At 39.4% G+C, this 18,060-nt stretch overlaps 1 protein-coding gene across 1 annotated transcript in view; it reads left to right on the forward strand.

Moving 5' to 3' along the window:
• Positions 1-18,060, forward strand: part of LOC104168524 (CREB-binding protein-like) — a gene marked incomplete at its 5' end in the record, with an annotated part of 59,790 nt that overhangs the window by 24,000 nt on the left and 17,730 nt on the right. Inside the window, 11 exon segments of the mRNA XM_009709174.1 lie at positions 15-207; positions 342-395; positions 1,630-1,754; positions 2,408-2,596; positions 4,078-4,497; positions 5,129-5,308; positions 5,539-5,725; positions 10,767-10,885; positions 11,015-11,254; positions 11,753-11,841; positions 17,442-17,522. Coding sequence (XP_009707476.1) covers positions 15-207; positions 342-395; positions 1,630-1,754; positions 2,408-2,596; positions 4,078-4,497; positions 5,129-5,308; positions 5,539-5,725; positions 10,767-10,885; positions 11,015-11,254; positions 11,753-11,841; positions 17,442-17,522 — 1,877 coding nt within the window.

Genomic DNA, 18,060 nt, shown 5'->3' on the forward strand with positions numbered 1-18,060 from the left:
TTTTTCCCTCTTAGGATGAATACTATCATTTATTAGCAGAGAAAATCTATAAGATACAAAAGGAGCTAGAAGAGAAACGGAGGTCTCGTCTACATAAACAAGGGATGTTGGGGAATCAGCCGGCCTTACAGACCCCAGGACCTCAGCCCCCTGGTATCCCACAGGTGGCTGCCGCCATGGGCCAGGCACAGCCCGTGAGGCCACCCAGTAAGTACTTCTGTAGGAGGTGCTTCTGCATTTCAGCTGTAGCTCTGCACAGTTTGTGTCCTTGAGCTCTCATGCTGATCTCGAAGTTGTATTTTAAATTGGTTTTTGCTCACCATTCTCCTGTTGTGTTGCAGATGGGCCTATGTCCATGCCAACCGTGCCTATAAGTCGTATGCAGGTTTCTCAAGGTATCTATGTTTTCCTCTCTTAATTGCACTTCGTGGGTTCAAAATAAATTTTGGGGGGAAGAACTGATTTTCTGTTTTTCTTTTGGAGTTGGGGTAGGGGGAACTTCTGGGTCTCCCATTTTTCAGCATGGTTCTTTGTTGTTGCTCTGTGGCAGGAACTGTCTCAGTGCAGTCTTGTCTTAAGAACTGGTAATATGTACCCACTACTTTCCTAGCAATTGGGATGTAATTCAGTCCTTCCAAAAGGAGGAGAGCACAAGCAAGAGTACTGTGGATAATCTCATTTAAAACACTGTAATGGCGGGGGGGGATGAGGAGGATGTTGGCATGTTTTCGTCAGTTGATTAGCCAAAAATATACCTGTAGCTGGAAACTTAGCACATTAATCCTAGAATCCATATAACTAATGATATCCTTCCTTGGTTTCTGATGCAAAGTGCATCTAAAAAAGCTTTGTAGCTTGTTCCTAGTACTGATGGCTTGCCATCACTGATTTAGGTAGCTGTGGGCCTATGGGTGTTTTTTTCTGAAAAATAAAACCGCGTAACTTTTAGGTTCTTCAGCTTCCTCCAGAAAAGTGTCCCCAGGTATTTTATTTCTTGGGTCAGAGTCAGTAGTAAGTTGGAACTTGTGTTGAAATTCATTTCAATGGGAGAAAAAGTTGATAAGAAAGTATAGCTCCATAATTATTTATTTACACCTTTATTCCTGTTGGACAAGTTTGGGTTTTTTGAAGGGATTAAATGTTTTGTATAAAAAGCATAACACTTGTTTAAGCATATTGCTAGCTTTTGTCCTGATTTGAGGCTAGGAGTTGCCTTCATATATACAATATGTATTTTTATCATATTTATTTCAGCCATTTCAGTGAGGTCTGAATAAGACATTACTGTTTCAAAGCAAATGCCCCATTTTGAGAAACCATCCTATGGTATTATTTACAAATAGCATCCTGTCTTTGCAGGTCATCCACACTCTTTATCTTTTGCCTTTTTTTTTTTTATTACTATTTTTTAGACTCCAAAAGTTAGATTTCACCCTAGCTGGTATTCTTCTAAATACTTCTTGCATCCTGATTTGTCTCTTGAGTCAAGTAATTTGAACAAAGTTAAAAGAGATGAAGTGTAGGGCAGTCAAACTTTAGTTGTAATAAATGTTAATTTTATAGTAGAGTATACATACATTAATTCTGATGACTTGTTCCTAATGAGTTGTTTTGGGGGTGCATTTGCAGGAATGAATCAGTTTAACCCCATGTCCATAGGGAATGTACAGATGCCGCAAGCACCCATGGGACCCCGTGCAGCTTCTCCAATGAACCATCCTGTACAAATGAACAACATGGGCGCTGTTCCTGCGGTTCGTACTTCTTGTTACCAGGTTCTTCTCAGAATTGGTTGATCACATTTAGCAGTGTTAACACTGTTCTGAAAAGGCCATGTCATAGAGTAGTACTGTAAATCATAGGATAATTTCATGGAAACTTACCGAGTCTGTAAGCTTTTATTGAGGTGTTTGTTTTCAATATTTAGGTGGGGTTTTTAAAAAGAAAAAGAGGGGAAAAAAAAAAAAAAAAGGCCAAAACATCAGAGGGGTAGATGCCAGAGAAGCAATGATCTCCAACAGTGTATGGAAGAGCATAGTTCTTTCAGGAACTGTGTCTTTGCATTATCTAGCATCTCTATTCCTCCATGAAAACATGTTTCTATTCTTTAGAAAAAGAAAAAAAATTTCAGTTTCATTGGTTTATCTCTGTTAGCTTAGAGAACAAAACAGAGTTTTAACACTCTTAGAGTTTTGAATATTACCTGTTTAAAAATAACTTCCTCATGAATACCGTGGAACAAATGCTAGAGTTACATGCATATGCCCACTTCCATTTGGTTTACTGAAGCCAGTTTTCCTTTTATTTTTTTGTCCTATCTTTTGATTGATTGTATTGAGGGTATTTTCCTTTGTCTTGCTACCTAATACTAAATGGCAATATCTTTGATTTGGGTGTTAATTTTTAGATGGCAATGTCTCCTTCCCGAATGCCTCAGCCACAGAACATGATGGGAGCTCATTCCAACAACATGATGGGTCAGGCTCCTACCCAGAACCAATTCCTACCCCAGAATCAGTTTCCAGCATCCAGTGGGGCTATGAGTGTGAACAATGTGGGCATGGGTCAATCAACAGCCCAGGCCGGGGTGGCACAGGTAAGATGTATTTTCTAACACTTGAGTTACTGACTCTTAATGATTTTGTTCTAATTTATTTCATTTATGTATGTTTGTTTATATTTCTATATCCACTGTTTATTGTAGTCACCCCTGACTTGGGGGGGATCCTGGGTTATATCTACCTTCTTCATAAGCTCTTATCTAACCTATCTCTCTATACTAACTGCGGGGCAATGCCCTGTAATTCCTGATTTACATTCTAAAAAAATGCTTGCTGATGAGATTTTTACGGGGAATATCAGAAGTTAGTTTATGGGGCGTTTATGAGCATATGCTTTTGTCTTTGTGTGGACCTGAGTAGCTAATCAAGAATTACAATAAAGTGTATGGGGAAGATATTTTAAAGTTTGTTTTAACCTCTCTACTTCTCAAGAGAAAGTTGGGGTTTTTTTCTGTTACAGTAGTGGACAGTGAAGTAGCAGCTGTGCATATGATGCTAAAGTATATGCTTTTCCACAGGGAGAGGCTTGTTTTTTAACTCAGAGTCCAAGTAAGTTAAGTTAGTTGAGACCTCCAGAGTTCTCTACTCCAGCCCCATCCTCAAATGAGAGATAACTTAGATGAGATTACGAACGACTCTGTCAAATCAAGATTGGAATATGTTCATGGCAGAGCATCTGCAATTTGTTGGGTCCCGAGTCAGTTGTTTGACCACCTTTGTGGTGAAAATTTTTGCCTAATGCACTTAGTTCAATAAAACTGACTATGTACTGGCAATATAGAATCATGTTTTAAATTTGAAACCTCATCTGCAGGGAACTATTAATTGATTTAGATTTCTAAGAGTAAGAGGTACATCTGAGGATAGAGTATTCTTTTTTTTATCACTAGTTATCTGATACAATCTTTAGTAAAATGTATAGTTTAGAAGTCTGTGCACATCCAGAATACTTTATTGTTGCTGCTCTGAAAAACAAATCCACAATTTTCTTAAGCATCTGGAGTAGTCTAATTAGAATTTTAAAAAACAAAAAAAATCCCCTTCTTAAATCTTGCACTGTGCAATTGGGCAAGCGTTAAATGTGTTGAACTGTCTTCTAAAGCAGGGCTGCTCTAGAGTCCTGGCCTAAAATGTGTATTTGCTCAAAACCATTTTGTATGCAAAGTCTGACCTTTGCCCAGCTAATGGCATGATTTAGAGGTTGTCTGCCTGTGGTTTTCTCTGTGACTCCGAGATTGTGAGGATTTCCCTCTCTGTGCTAGTAGAAGTAACATAAAAAGACGTGCATGGAACATCTAGGTCTAGGAGCAAGGTCTTTGACTAAGAGCTGATGAAAACAATTAGGCAAATCAGAGCGTAGTCATTTGCAATAGCAGCATTTGTTTATAGCTCATCTCATGTTTAGACTTATAGTAGTCTCTTAAAGATGACTTCACTGCTGTGATTTAAAGGATAAGTGTGATTCCCAGAGTTTTGGGAGTCACATGTCTGTAAGACAATCTCTCTCTCTCTCTAGCAGGGGCAGGTTCCCAGCGCTGCTCTGCCCAACTCCATGAACATGCTGGGACCTCAGACTGGGCAGTTACCATGTCCACCAGTGACCCAACCACCTCTACATCAGACTACGCCTCCTGTGTCCACTGCTGCTGGGATGCCACCTATTCAGCACCAAACGCCAACTGGAATGACTCCTCCTCAGCCAGCAGCACCCACTCAGCCATCGACACCAGTCTCGTCTTCGGGACAAACACCGACACCAACACCGGGTTCTGTTCCAAACGCGACACAGACACAAAGCACACCTACAGGGCAGACTGCGGCGCAGGCTCAAGTCACACCGCAACCTCAGACCCCAGTTCAACCCCCGTCTGTGCCAACCCCACAGCCATCTCAGCAACAGCCAACATCTGTGCAGGCACAGCCACCTGGCACTCCAGTAAGTACCAGCTAGTTGCATGGTTTTTGTGCAGTGACATTCCACAGGAGTCCTCCCTGTGTGTAGCACCATGTCGTGAATGTATAGAGTCCATAGTTGTCAATAGTAGCTTCTACTTTAGATCAAAGGGTTCATTATAGAGATGTGTAAACATGTGTGCATTCAGATGTTCTCAGCATTGTTTGAAGGAGGGGGGTATCTTGAATGACTTAGAACTGCTCAAAGTAAAAATGGCAGCAGTGTGCAGAAAGATGAGGCATAACAGGCCTAATATTATATTTGGCCTGAATCAGAATCGATCTTTTCTGATCATGAGATTTGCATAAATTTTTTTTTCTTTTAAGATACAGTCAGGACAAATGCACGTTTCAAGGAATGTACAGTGTTTTACTGGGCAGGTGTTTTCTCTGTGAAAGAAGCCTCTTTGGGGCAGAATTCTTCCTTGGCTTCTCCTCTGTAAAGCAGAGTTATTAAATGTGTGATATCGAAACTTGGCTACAGTGAGCTCCTGTATCCATGTTCTGCACTGTTTTAGAATATCATCTCATGTCTCTTTTGTGCTGTTCATTTTTAGTAAAGGAAAATATTTCTATATATGCAGTGTCTTTCTTTTGTACTGTTTTTACAACAGCTATCCCAGGCAGCAGCTAGTATTGATAACAGGGTCCCCACCCCTGCCTCAGTTGCTAGTGCTGATACGAATTCCCAGCAACTAGGACCAGATGCACCAATGCTAGAAAGCAAATCAGAAGTTAAAACTGAAGAAACTGAGCCAGAGACTAGTGAGACACAAGTGGAAGCTAAGACTGAGGTAAATGAGATTCTATACAGCTTAACTGAAAGCAGTGATAGATATAAAAGCACTTAATGATGTGTCTGAATTGGTGAGCTAAGGGGCGAGAGGAGGGTAGTTACTGGAAAGTAACTGTCCTGAGGAAAGCCATGGATGGAGAGTGCTTTGACAATCTCAAACTTAATATTTTGGTGACTGAAGTTTGGGTCATAGATGTAATAGTACATCTTGTTGCATCCTTTCTTAAGGTGGAGGAGGATTTACAAGGATCTTCACAAACAAAAGAAGAAGCAGATGGAACAGAACTGAAACAGGAGCCAATGGAAATAGAAGAAAAGAAGCCTGAAATAAAAGTAGATGCTAAAGAGGAAGAGGAGAGCGGCACTAATGGAACCACTTCACAATCCACATCACCATCTCAGCCCCGCAAAAAAAGTATGTGTCTGAAAACTGAGTTTTTCTTGTGTGCTTTGTTTTTACTAGCATTTGTTTTCCATGATCTCGGCTCCTGCTGGGAGGTCTGTTTTGCTGGTGTGTTCCAGCACGTGGAGCTCTAGGAGATCAATACTCTGTAACTTACTTTTGAAAGTAGGATTCCTTTAATGTTACACAAATCACAAGTGAGAAAAGTATGTCATTGTGGTCTTGATCCTGGCAGTCTTCTCACAGATTGCAGTTTCTGCCCAGAAGGACCAAGACAGTAAGGTAGTGATTGCTGGAGAAATTATATACATAAATCTCTCCTTATACATCTTGGCCAGTACTCTTTCGGGGGGGAGCTCAGTGTAGATACGAGTGCTCTCAGTAACCAGGAATATCCATTGCTTTGCTTTTCTGTTAGAGGCTGCACGCACTGCCTTCACACTGAGTTTTAGCATTCACTTCTCTGAGAATTAGGTGCTTGAACTCCCCTCTTGAATCTGTATTCCTCCAAGGCTGGACTGCTGCAAGAGACTTAAACTTTTTTAAAGTCTTGTGTAGTTTTCAGTGTAATGTTAATTTGAAAGCTTTCTACTCAGAAGTAGGTTGGTCAGTAGTCTCTTCGGTTAACCTACAGCGTTAGCATAGGTTTGGGTGTCACTGTATCTGTACGGTGTATATTTTTCAAAAAGGAAACTTTGATGACATTACAGGTCTTGAACGGACTTACATAAATGATTGCGCACCTTGGGTTTGTAAGAAACAAATTAGTAAGATACTTTAAAAAGACAAAAATAAATTGCTGCACTTGTACAGGTTTTGTGGGAACCTGCAAGATAAGCTTTTGGACTTAAAAACCGTAGGTGTTTAGAGACACCTCTCTCTTAGCATCTCTTTTTTGGGATGATGTTTTCTGTGGTTAGTTTTTAGTTTTTGACCAAAGGTAAGCTTTCAGCATGCTGCAAAAGTCAAAAAAGAGAAAGTGATGATCCATTTCATTACTTTTTTTTCTTCTTCCTTTGCAAAGGAAACTGCATATAACCACATTAGGAGAACATTATGGGTGCGTGCCTTCCAGAATGTGACCAAGGAATCATAAAGTTGTAAAGTTTATGCAGCTTGAATCTTGATCTTCTGTATACGCTTTGAGTTGCGTTTAATTACTAAACATAATCTTTTTATAATAAAACACCATAAACAACGTTTTCCTGTAGATAGTATTTCCAGTTTGTAGTGCACTGGGCCAGGCAAACGAGAGTATGCTGCAGAACTAACTGGCAGAGCCTATTTCAACCAAAATGTAACATAGGGAGTGGAAAGCTCATTAGCATTTATAAATCAGTTATATTCCCAGTGGAAGGAATCACTCCTGCTTGTTAGGAGTGCGCTTGCAAGTGAATCGAGGCAAATGGTTGAAAGAGGGAGGTCCTTGCAGAATTAGTCTGTGGAAGCTGCACTGTGTCCTTCTGCTGATTCAGTCTGGGTTACTATGTATTTTCAATATCTCGTTTAGTAACACAATTTTATCTTGGAAATACTGTCACTAAGTAACCATGTAGTATAATACATGTGCAGCGTGGGCAGGTGCAACCATATACGCAATTTTAAATGGTGACATTTTCTCACCAAGTGGTTTGTTCAGCTTTAACAGAGCATTTGTATTAAAATGCTAAATAAACCCAGAGGTATTCAAGAGCAAATACTGTGAAGTGTGCTTAAGGGTTATATGATATTTTAAAACTACTTACGAGACTCATCTGGGGTTTTGCGTGGGTTATAGAACTACTGGAAACCTCTTCTTCCTCCCCATGCCGCCAGATTCCTGAGGTGCACTCCACAGTAACCTGGGACGTAGCAGATACGTGCTGTGGCTACTAAGGGGAAGGCTCACGACTGTAAGTCGTGGAGTGTATGCTATAAGATAACTTAGCAAGTTGTAGCCAGATACCTTAATGTTTGAAAAGATTCATCTGGACCTCAAAGGATTGTTTTCCTGGGTACAGGTGGCTTATGTTGTGGGGTTGGAATCTCATCTGTTTGTACCACTCATCCAGGTGTACTGAACGCCATTGGCCTGGCTGTGCTCACTTAATGCAACTAGCCTGTAACCTGACTTAAGTGATGGGAAATACTGTATGGGCTAGAAATCAGACCAAGATGATACTGCTGAGGTACTGGTCTGCTCAATTCACTTCCACCTGAATTTTTGTAGTTTAGCTTTTTTGGAGAACTGCAGACACCTCTTCAGCAAGCTTTTCTTCCTCATCAAGGTTTTGCCTTCGTAAATGTGGGCAACCAAACCCTTCCAAATTCAGGGTTTGGTTCTGTTTTACTTTTTTCCTGTGAATCTAATGTAAGCAAGAAAGGAAGGGTTTTGGTTCCTTGTCTCTTCTCTTAGAGTCTTCTTAAAAGAAACAGTATAATGTTCATTTGAGTAGCTCCTGTGTCCTCTTCTCGGTGTAGATGGCTGCCTTAGTTTGACCTTCAAGATGAGTTTTGCTGGTTTTTTCCCTTCTTTATAAGACATAATAACACAAAACCTGCAAGGGCTTGGTTTATGGAGGGGTATTCAGGTGTATTGTCCTTCTTGTTTTGAAGGTGTCCTCATCTTGCTTTACAAATTTTCTCCTTACTAATCGCAAGCAGGATTTCCTCTGTTTGAAAGAAAGAAAAATTTTAAAAGGTAAAAAAGGTAGCATTATACTCTTCTCTGGCAGATAATACATCATCACGAATCAGGCAAAGATCCCATTTTCTTTTTACCACCCACGCGTCCAAGACAAAATGGGATAACTGGATGCCAGCTCCTTACAAAGATCTCCTAGCTACCAAAGGAGAACCAAGAGCGTTTAATTTTGGAAAAGGAGGAGAGGAGAGAACAGAAACTTCCTTGTAAAATCTGCGTATAGGAGATCCTATGATCAAATGTGCTGTTATTAGTCATATTCCTTAGAGTCAGAGCAGCTTTTTTACTGCTAAAGATGAAGGCAAATTTTCTTTATGTTTTTAGGTGAAGTCAAATTGAAGAAATAAAAAAAATAAAAATCCAGTTATTTTTTCAAACTTCAAAATGAAAGTAGGTTGTAAACTTTATCAGCAAAGATAATTAGGCTTTAAGGAGCTTGGCAAAAGTTGTGCTGAATCTCTGTAGTTTGAGTTTAAATTAAGAGCGATATTTTGAAAGATACTCTAGCTTAGTGGTATATTGTTATAGGGGTCGATACAGGGAAAATTCTAAAAGCAATGTCAAGCAGGTGGCCAGAATACATTATTAAAAGGTGCTTTTTGACCTTTAAATGTCATTAAATGAAATAATTCAGATTATCAGGTTATGAACTACCTGAACCCAGAGCAAGATGGTTCCAGAAGCAATAGAGAATACTTTTTCTCATGAATGGAGTTTAAATTTTCCTTCTGTTCTCGAGAATTCCATAATATAATTTAGCAGTGGTTTATAAAACTTTGAGAGTATGTGGTAGGGTTCCTTTCATAGGAAGGTGCCTGCATATATAGTATCGATAAATACAGAAGAGAATTGCCATTTTATTGGAACTGAGATTGTGGCAACAGCCAAAACGATAATCAAGTTGCATTCATCGTTGTAACAACAAATGTAGGCTTCCTTGGCTCATCTCGTTTTTAATCTAGCAAGTCTGAGCTCAGTAGTAGCAGCATGAGATCTTGATGTATCTGTAAGGCAAGCCCTTGCAGAAGCCTTTCTGGCAGCTTGCTTAGCCCTTTGCCATGATTTAGGTGACTTGGGTGGTATCTTGCCTGTTGTACACGTGAGCAGCAATCATCTTTCCCCTTGGAGGCAGTGCATTCAAACGGTCTTAAAATTTTCATCGTGACTAACAATTTCCAGGAGCTGCAGCATCTACAAATGGCTTAAAAAATTGAGAACTTAATGCTTCAGAAGTTTTTTGAGTAGGGTCACCTTACTTTCTTGTCTTGCTTTATTTTTATGTGTAATTTTGGTGAGTATAGTTGAGACAAAAGGACTTCCTCTGGGAAATATTACCCAAATGAAAAAGGGGGAAAAAAAAACCCAACTTTCTAAAAACCATAGATTTTTAACTACAAGTCTCAAAAAGCAATTTGTATCTTACCAAAGTACCATCTGAGTGACAAAAGCAATGATCAGCCTTGAAGGAGTCACTGTAGCCCTGTTGATTTAAGTGCTTTCAACAGAATTCCTAATTGCTCCCTTTTATTGGTATCATTCTCGTTTCAGCCAGGTAGATAAATATTAGATGCCATCCTGCTTTCCTTAGTTGTCTTTTTTTCCTCAATAATAGGCATTCTTACCTATTTAAAGACTCTGTTCCTAAGGAAATAAATGTAATTACACTGCTGAAATGCTTAAAGAGCTCTCCAAATTATCGTTATTTTTCAGAAAATGCATTGCCTTTCTTATCCTTGTCATCCACTATTGAAAGAAACATGGCTGTTGCCATGCCACTGTTGCCAAGTGGTTGTAATGATGCATACAAATCTGGAAGTATTATTAACACTTTCAAAATCAATTAACAGTCCATCAGACCAGGACTGTTTGTATACTATGGCCAGAAAATTCCTGTGCCAGCTATTCAGACATCTGGTTGCTCTCTGTAGAGCTGGGTCTTCGGCCCTGACCACTACGGTGTTTATTTGTTGGAAGAATATTGGCCTGGAAATAGCAAACGAGGTTAGAAGGGAGGGAGAGGAAAATACGCTTAGTTTCTTCTCTGAAGAGCTACAGTTCTTCGATGTTGAAGCAATTGAATGAATCTGGTTCTGGATAAGTTCTTTTTTTAGTGCTCTAGAATATGTATTGTTATGGGCTATAGTTGTTCCTATCTCCTTACTCTGGGAATATCACCTACTGTGATTTGAGTAAACATAAAAGCTGTCCAGTAGCCTCTTGATTGTAAGTTTTGCCTCTAATCGGCTATGCAAATTAGGAAATCCCTCTTAAGATTTTTATGTTAACATAGTTCTTTATATTTCTTAGGGGAGTCAAGAGGTTAGGAAACGTGGAAGGAAATTTTCTAACCTTTTTGACTTTCATTAACAGTTTTCAAACCTGAGGAGCTGCGCCAGGCTCTCATGCCTACTCTTGAAGCTTTGTACCGGCAGGACCCAGAGTCTCTACCTTTTAGACAGCCTGTGGATCCCCAGCTTTTAGGGATTCCGGTGAGTTGGCATTAAAAAAATGTAAAATGTTTTTGCATTTTGACTTTATTCATATAAATGTTCTTGTCTTTTCAACATATTGTGAACAGTTGACATCTTAAAAATAAAGTGTTTTGTGTGTGTTTGAAGGACTACTTCGACATTGTGAAGAATCCTATGGATCTTTCAACCATTAAACGTAAATTGGATACTGGGCAGTACCAAGAACCCTGGCAGTATGTGGATGATGTTTGGTTAATGTTTAACAATGCCTGGCTTTACAATCGCAAGACTTCCAGGGTCTATAAGTTTTGCACTAAACTCGCAGAGGTGTTTGAACAAGAAATCGATCCAGTTATGCAATCACTTGGCTACTGTTGTGGGCGCAAGGTATGTATTCCGGGGATGGAGCTGTATCCTTCCAAAGAGCTTAGCTTGATTAATCAGATAAAACATTAGCTTTGCATACTCTTTTTGAAAAAAATTGAAATACTGAATGAAAGGGTTGCTAAAAGTTTGGCTATACTATAAGCATGCTAAGAGCTACAAATGGTAGACAGCATCCTTCTTGCTGCTATTCTGTTATTACTGTTGTATTTTTCTCCCTCAGAGAATACCTTTTTTGGTTATAGCTATATTAAAATGCTTTGCTGGTTTCCTATGTCTGTCTCAATAAAGTAGGTGGTTAAAGGGTCAGCTATTTCGCTTATATAGTTTATAATTGTAATTGCATTAAGAGAGCTGTGCTAATATATTTACAGTAGCTTGGAAAAGCATGATAAACATAACCATGTATTGTGATATCCATAAGCATCAGGTTTACCTAACAGGTACTTGAATAACATAAGATTACATTTTAACGCTTCTTTTCTCACCATTGTTTTGCAGTATGAGTTTTCTCCACAGACCTTGTGCTGCTACGGCAAGCAGTTGTGTACTATTCCTCGTGATGCTGCCTACTACAGTTACCAGAATAGGTAAGTACTTGGCTTTGGGTTTGGTTTTTTCCCTCCCTTATTCAGGAAGTGAGATCCTTTGAGTTCTTTGCACATACAGAGGAGGAAGATTATTAACTACTTCTTTCCTTTGTCAGCTAAGTCAGGAAAAAGTTATTTTCATATTTTCACATGCTGTCCTTTTGCAGGTGACCCTTTAGTTTCCTCTACTGCAGCTTGCTACACACCGTACTTAAGTGCTTGCTATTAGCTAGGCTGCAGCACGCACAGCTTAAGTGGAAGTGAAGTTATCCGTGTTTTCCAGAAAACGAGTAGCAGGGCTTGCTGGAGGGAGAAGGACAGAACTGCAAAAAGGCACTGAGAAATCGTGTTACCTTTTTCTGGGAGAACTGTAAAAATATGCAGGTTTGTTTTCAAATTAGTGTCAGAATTTGCGAAGTAAAGGGTACAGTGATTGATTGCAAGACTTAGGTTCTCTCTTCCTGTTTAGTACTTAATTCTATTTAAATTAGCTTTGAATTAGCATTGAAAACTCCTCAGAGACTCCATGAGAAGCTATGAAAACAATAGTTTGTCATTTTTTTAATTAATGTTAGGATTTGGTGTTTACATGATTATTAAACAATTGTCATATAATAATATTAATTTTCCATGTAATGCTTAAATCAACAGTGCTATGATAACAAAGCAAACTTAGAACTTGGTTTTGGTTTCTTAGATTGCCCACCCCCCAACCCAACCAACCAACCAACCAACAAAAACAACAATGCAAAACCATAAATGGGCTAAAACACGAACTTTCTTTTCCCTGTTTAAAACAAGTTTATTAATTGCTTTCCAGAGGCTTGACAGCCTGTAAGTCTTGCCAACTTTGAAGTGCACGGCCCGCTGTTGTCTAACTGAAATTCCAGAACTAATTCAGACAGTCGGTGCTTGCATTTCATCTCTCTTAGGGCGATCCCTCCATCACCAACCGTGCTGTAAGATGGTGCAGGACTGTTGTGTACCACCTCGCTGAAGCAGCACAGTGTGGGAGATGAAAACATGTCGTCTTACATTGTATGTTGGGTCTTAGGTGAGGCAGATAGTATTGACGCGGAGGAATATAAATTCAGAGGCTCTCATAAAAGGTTTTATACAACCACTTTGAACTCTGGAAAAAAATCAGTCTGAAAAGAAATAAAGCAATTAAAATGCATTTAAAGAGCTACTACTTCAGTATTGGAAGTGAGGGGAAAAGATAACTCTTAAATACCAACTCTGTGTGGTAGAATTTCAAATACTTTTCATATTATGCATCCAGGTGATACTGTATTTGAAAAGAATAGCGACTTCAAAAATAATTGAAGAAGGGATCATTTTTTCTTTGTTACACCTTTCCTATTTGCATTAGTATTAAATCATTTGGATTACTCGGTAGAAGGCAATGTTGGTTGCTAGCAAGGAGTACAGGGTTGATGGGGCAGTAGGTTCCTCTGGATTCAGTGATGCAATATTGCAGTTTCCTACCTGTTATAAATGTGCTAGTCCCTTTACACTTAGTTTAGGTGCAAAAGGTAGTAACAAAAGGGAGATGATTTGTCTAAGTGTCAGTAGGCCAGCAGCAGAACAGAAGTAGGTGTAGATTCCTGTGCATCCAGATGTCTTGAGAAAGAGTTGGAGTTTGGGGATTTGCGGTGGTTTTGAGTTTGCAGGAGGTGAGGTTTTCTATTCAGGCCAACTAAATTGAGCAACGAATGGTTTTTTGGTTTGAGTTTTTAAACAAAATATTTCTAAAGATGTATCACCATATTTTTAAGTGTGCATTTGGACTATCGGATCATAGAAAGCGCTTACTCATCAGCTGTATTGCTGTAAAACAGTCAAGTTAACTGTTTCCTCTGACAGTGATCTTCGAATCATAGGTTTTTCTTAACCAAGTACCAAATAAGTGAAAAACATATTCCCTGGTTCAGCAGATGTTTAGCTGGTCAAATGTTCTTGACTTCTTCCATTTACGGAACAGACAAAATTTGATGTACTTAAAAGTCCAGCATATTGCATAGCTAAATTACAACTAAGAATATTTAGGCACCATTGAATAAATGAAGTCTGGTGCTGCAGTTCAATGATTAAAAATTAATTACTTGGTATAGAACTGTTTGGCTTCCTTAATAAGGCAGAAGTTTAGGTTAAAGTAAGTGTTCAGAAAATATATTTCATGTGTGAATATCCAGTTGAGAAAACTGATTGGTATTTCATATCAGTACTAGCATCCAATTACTAATTTAGAATTTCTTTCAAATGCACTTAGCTACAGTTGGAAATTCACCTGTTAGTGCAAAGATTGAGCATTTTCTGGACTTTGGTATTGAACCATAATGTTACTCTTTGATAAACGGGAATCAGTCACCTGAACAGTCTGCATTTGAAAAGCTTTTCATTTTTGATGTGTTGCAATGAGTACGTTCTTTGGATTTTCTACGACTATTATAACTAGAATATTATATGCTTTCTATGAATTTTGTTGAATAGTTGTAGTGACGTGCAAAAGTCAGTGAATTACAAGCAAGTCTCCGTTTCTGAGGGTCCATATTCATAATAAGTTATAGCTATTGTTTCACCTTGGTTATTTTCGGGACAAATGTTCATGATCGTTAGGTGATTCATTTTCACTGTATTTCAATTTTTATTTCCTCATTTTAATATCATGGATTAAGGCTTGATTCTTGCCAGTGTTAGGCTTCGATTCTGCAGCATGTGAAATCCTGTGCTGCTCTTCGGATCCACGGATCGCTGGAGCACGTGCTTAACACGCTGTCGAACTGGAGCACTCATCCTTGTGAGACTGAGCTTCCCGCAGCGTGAACAGAGGGAGAAATACCTGTGCCAGTGGAGCTAGTTAGATTTCTGCGGTGTAACTTAAATCCAATATTGAAGGCAGTTGCTCAGTTTTCACAAGTGCTTTGAAAGCCCATAAATTATTCTGAAAATGGATCAGAATTAACCTTTTCTGGGATTGTTTAAATGTAGCGCGGTATTAATAGGAGCCTTGACCATGGATTATTATTTTTTTCTGGCTACACACTCCTGTATTTGGGTCCTCCTGTGTTTCAGTCCTTCCCAATCTGACTTAAAATGAGCAGCCTTGTGAGTAAGGAAAATAATTAGGGGGAGGTTTTAACTGAAGAAAAATTTAAAGAAGCACGTTATAGAAAAAAGGACATGGACAATGTGTAAAAGGATATAAAACTCTGAACCTCTTATGTTGTGTTTTTTTTTTTCTTTTAAAAATAATTAGATGATACTGTATCAATTTAGGAGTATGGGGCGAGGGGCAAGTGAAGTCAGTGTAAATGAGATGTGCAGTGTCAGTATCCGCTCCTGAAATTCTCTTGTAATATTGCTCTGTGATAACCATAATATATTTATCATTCCCAATGATTACAAATTAATAGGATACTTTTTTTGTCTCCCAGCCTTGTTCTCTTGCATTATCAGCTCCAAAAACCTTGGTTTTCCTTGGGAGGGTGATGTGTTTAATCCTAGTTGAGCTGACCCAGGAGAAGAGAAGTCACTTGCAGTTTAACTTTATGGTAGGCTGGCAAACAGCCCTCTGGGCAGGGAGCATGGCATTTTTAGCTCACATGGTTGCTATCAAACTTGCAGCTGCCCTGCTGGTAAGATGATTATGTGGATATGTCAGTATGGGCTATATTAACTAGAATAAAATACACTTTTTTTTTTTTTTTCCCCCCCTCTTTGTGTCAGTCCTACAGTAGAGGGAGTATTCAGTGTGCTGCTGCATTTAAGTGGTTCTTGGCTAGCAGAGGATCTCTTAAAGCCTGAGCCAGCTGGCAGAGTTTGCAGAAGTTTTCAGGTTCTGGTAAATTATGCTATGGTTACACGGACCTGGCTCCGGCCTGGGGAGAACACAGATTGCTCTGCAGAACGGCTTTCCTCGATTTATTGGGCACTGGTGAAGGACCTGCTCCCGCTTGCTTGCACTGTGTTTCACAAGCATTTAGAAAACGTGTAGGGGTGACGTGACGGCCAGCGCGTGTCGCAGGAGGAAGTTCTGATCCATACGTTTCAATAAGTGCCTATAAATGGCTTTTGTTGTCTCCAGGAAAGCACAGCCTTGGAGATCTGTCACCGGGATTACAGTAGTTTAAGTGTATGAGTATGTGTTTGAAGGGGCAAGCTGCCATATTTATTAATCTCCATCCCTTGAGTTGTTGGTTCATTGTGACATTGAGTCTCGTTTGATGCCTTTTATACTTACCATTCTTACGGTTCTAGCGTTTTGAGTACTAAAACTGCGTTTTACTGTGCTGCCATTGCTGCTTATACTCTCTCACTCTTGATCCTTCATAAAGCTCCTTTATTTTGATGATCCTTTGTGGCCTTCCTGCATTTTACAGCTGTGGCCTCTCTTTGTTACCTTTGTTCATGTGTGAATTCATATCCTTTCCAAACATTTAGCCTTTTTTTTTTCTTAATGACCTTGACAACTTTGGTTCCAGTTCATCTGAAACAAAAAAAAAAACCACACCACCAAAAAAGCCACCCCCAAATCCATGTAACTTTGATTTTATTCTTTTTCAAATGCAGATTGTATTTTCACAGAGTTGTATTCCAATTTACTCAGCTTGGTTTGTTAAACTACAGCCTTGAATTTGCTGAGTATAACTTGGATTGGCTCTTGGTCTGGTGACCAAAAATTTTACCTAGCCTCATACTCAATTTGTAAAGCTTAATTCCGGATCTTTAATGTACCTGATAAATATATTGTATGTATGTACAATATTCAATGTTGTTCACATATATACATATATTGTACTTACATAAATAAATGGCTGGAAACTCTGACCCATAATTGCATTTCTGTTAAATGTTTGTCTAGAGTATGGATTTGGTTTCATTTATATTAAATAATATTAGCTGAGCAATTGGTCGCATATAATCTTATAGCCAAATAACTTTTGAATTTAATATTTTTATAGAAAATTTTTTTCAATACCAAGTGTTTCTGCTTTTACAGTTTTTACTGTCAATCAGTAAATGCTTTCAGCATATTTTCAAATTACTTAAATCTGTAATAAATGTGTTCTTAAAGCTTTTTGACAGGCTTTGGTTTTTTTAACCCAAAGGAAACTCAGTCAGTCGCAAGCCTGGAATCAGAGCTTTTGGGTTTTTTTGTTCCCCTCCCCTAAGTAATGCAAATCAAATCCAAATTCTTAAATTTGAAGTCTAGAAGAAACGTAGCGCTTGGTAGCTACTTCCTTAATCCTCCCCAAATTTTGAATTTGACGCCCGCCGAACTTGTTAGCAATGTATAAAATGAGACCGAATGCTAATCTGTGCTTTGCCTTGGCTTTCTGCTCTGTGTTGTCTTGGTGTTTTGCGTCTTACCTCTTACGTCTGTGCTGTTTGTTCCCTCCCCTGTTCTCTAATCCCGCCCTCCCCTCCCCTCTGTTCCTCCTCATTGTCCACACTGACCCATCAATCAACCAACAACGCCCCCCCTTTCGTCGTGGTGATCTGCCCTGCCCTGCCCTGCTCTGGTCGGTGGCTCCGTGCTTGGGTGGCTGTGTGTTGTGCTGGACCAGTTCACCCAAATATGGCCTTCTTGCTGACAGGTATCACTTCTGTGAGAAGTGTTTCACTGAAATCCAGGGGGAGAATGTCACCCTGGGTGATGACCCTTCCCAGCCTCAAACGTAAGTCGCTTCCGTTCCTTCTGCATGCCGCCTTCGTAAATAAGAGGGGTGACAGGCGTGGTCCCGATTTGATGGGAGAACCCTGTGGCCGGTGGTGGTGGCGGGGGGGAAATGCCTACGTTCTTAGGAATAGGAGGTTTTGATGACAGTAATGGAGGAGTAACAGTCGTTACGGTGTTGGGTCTGTTAGTCTGTCCAACGATGTTGCTTGTGTCCAGTTGCGCTACTCAAGAGCTGCCCGTGGACTGGTTGCAGGGGGTGGCAGCCACTGGATTAATGAGGGTGGGAGGGACAGATGGGGAATGGAAGCTGTGTCAATAAATGTCACTAATCCATTACCTTTTCAAATGAAAGACTTCGGCTAATCCTGATGTCTCACCTTTTGAAGTGCAGTTTTTGTTTATAAAACCAATGGCTTGTCTTTAATCTGACCAGAAAATAAGATGCTCTAAGATTTGAGGAATAAAAGCTGTTGTGGAAGGTGGCTGCTTTACTGACGATAGCTTCCCTTGATCTTTATGATTTTAAATTTATGTGT

This window comes from Cariama cristata, unplaced genomic scaffold, assembly GCF_000690535.1.
Source record: "Cariama cristata isolate BGI_N322 unplaced genomic scaffold, ASM69053v1 scaffold1210, whole genome shotgun sequence".
Taxonomy (NCBI): domain Eukaryota; kingdom Metazoa; phylum Chordata; class Aves; order Cariamiformes; family Cariamidae; genus Cariama; species Cariama cristata.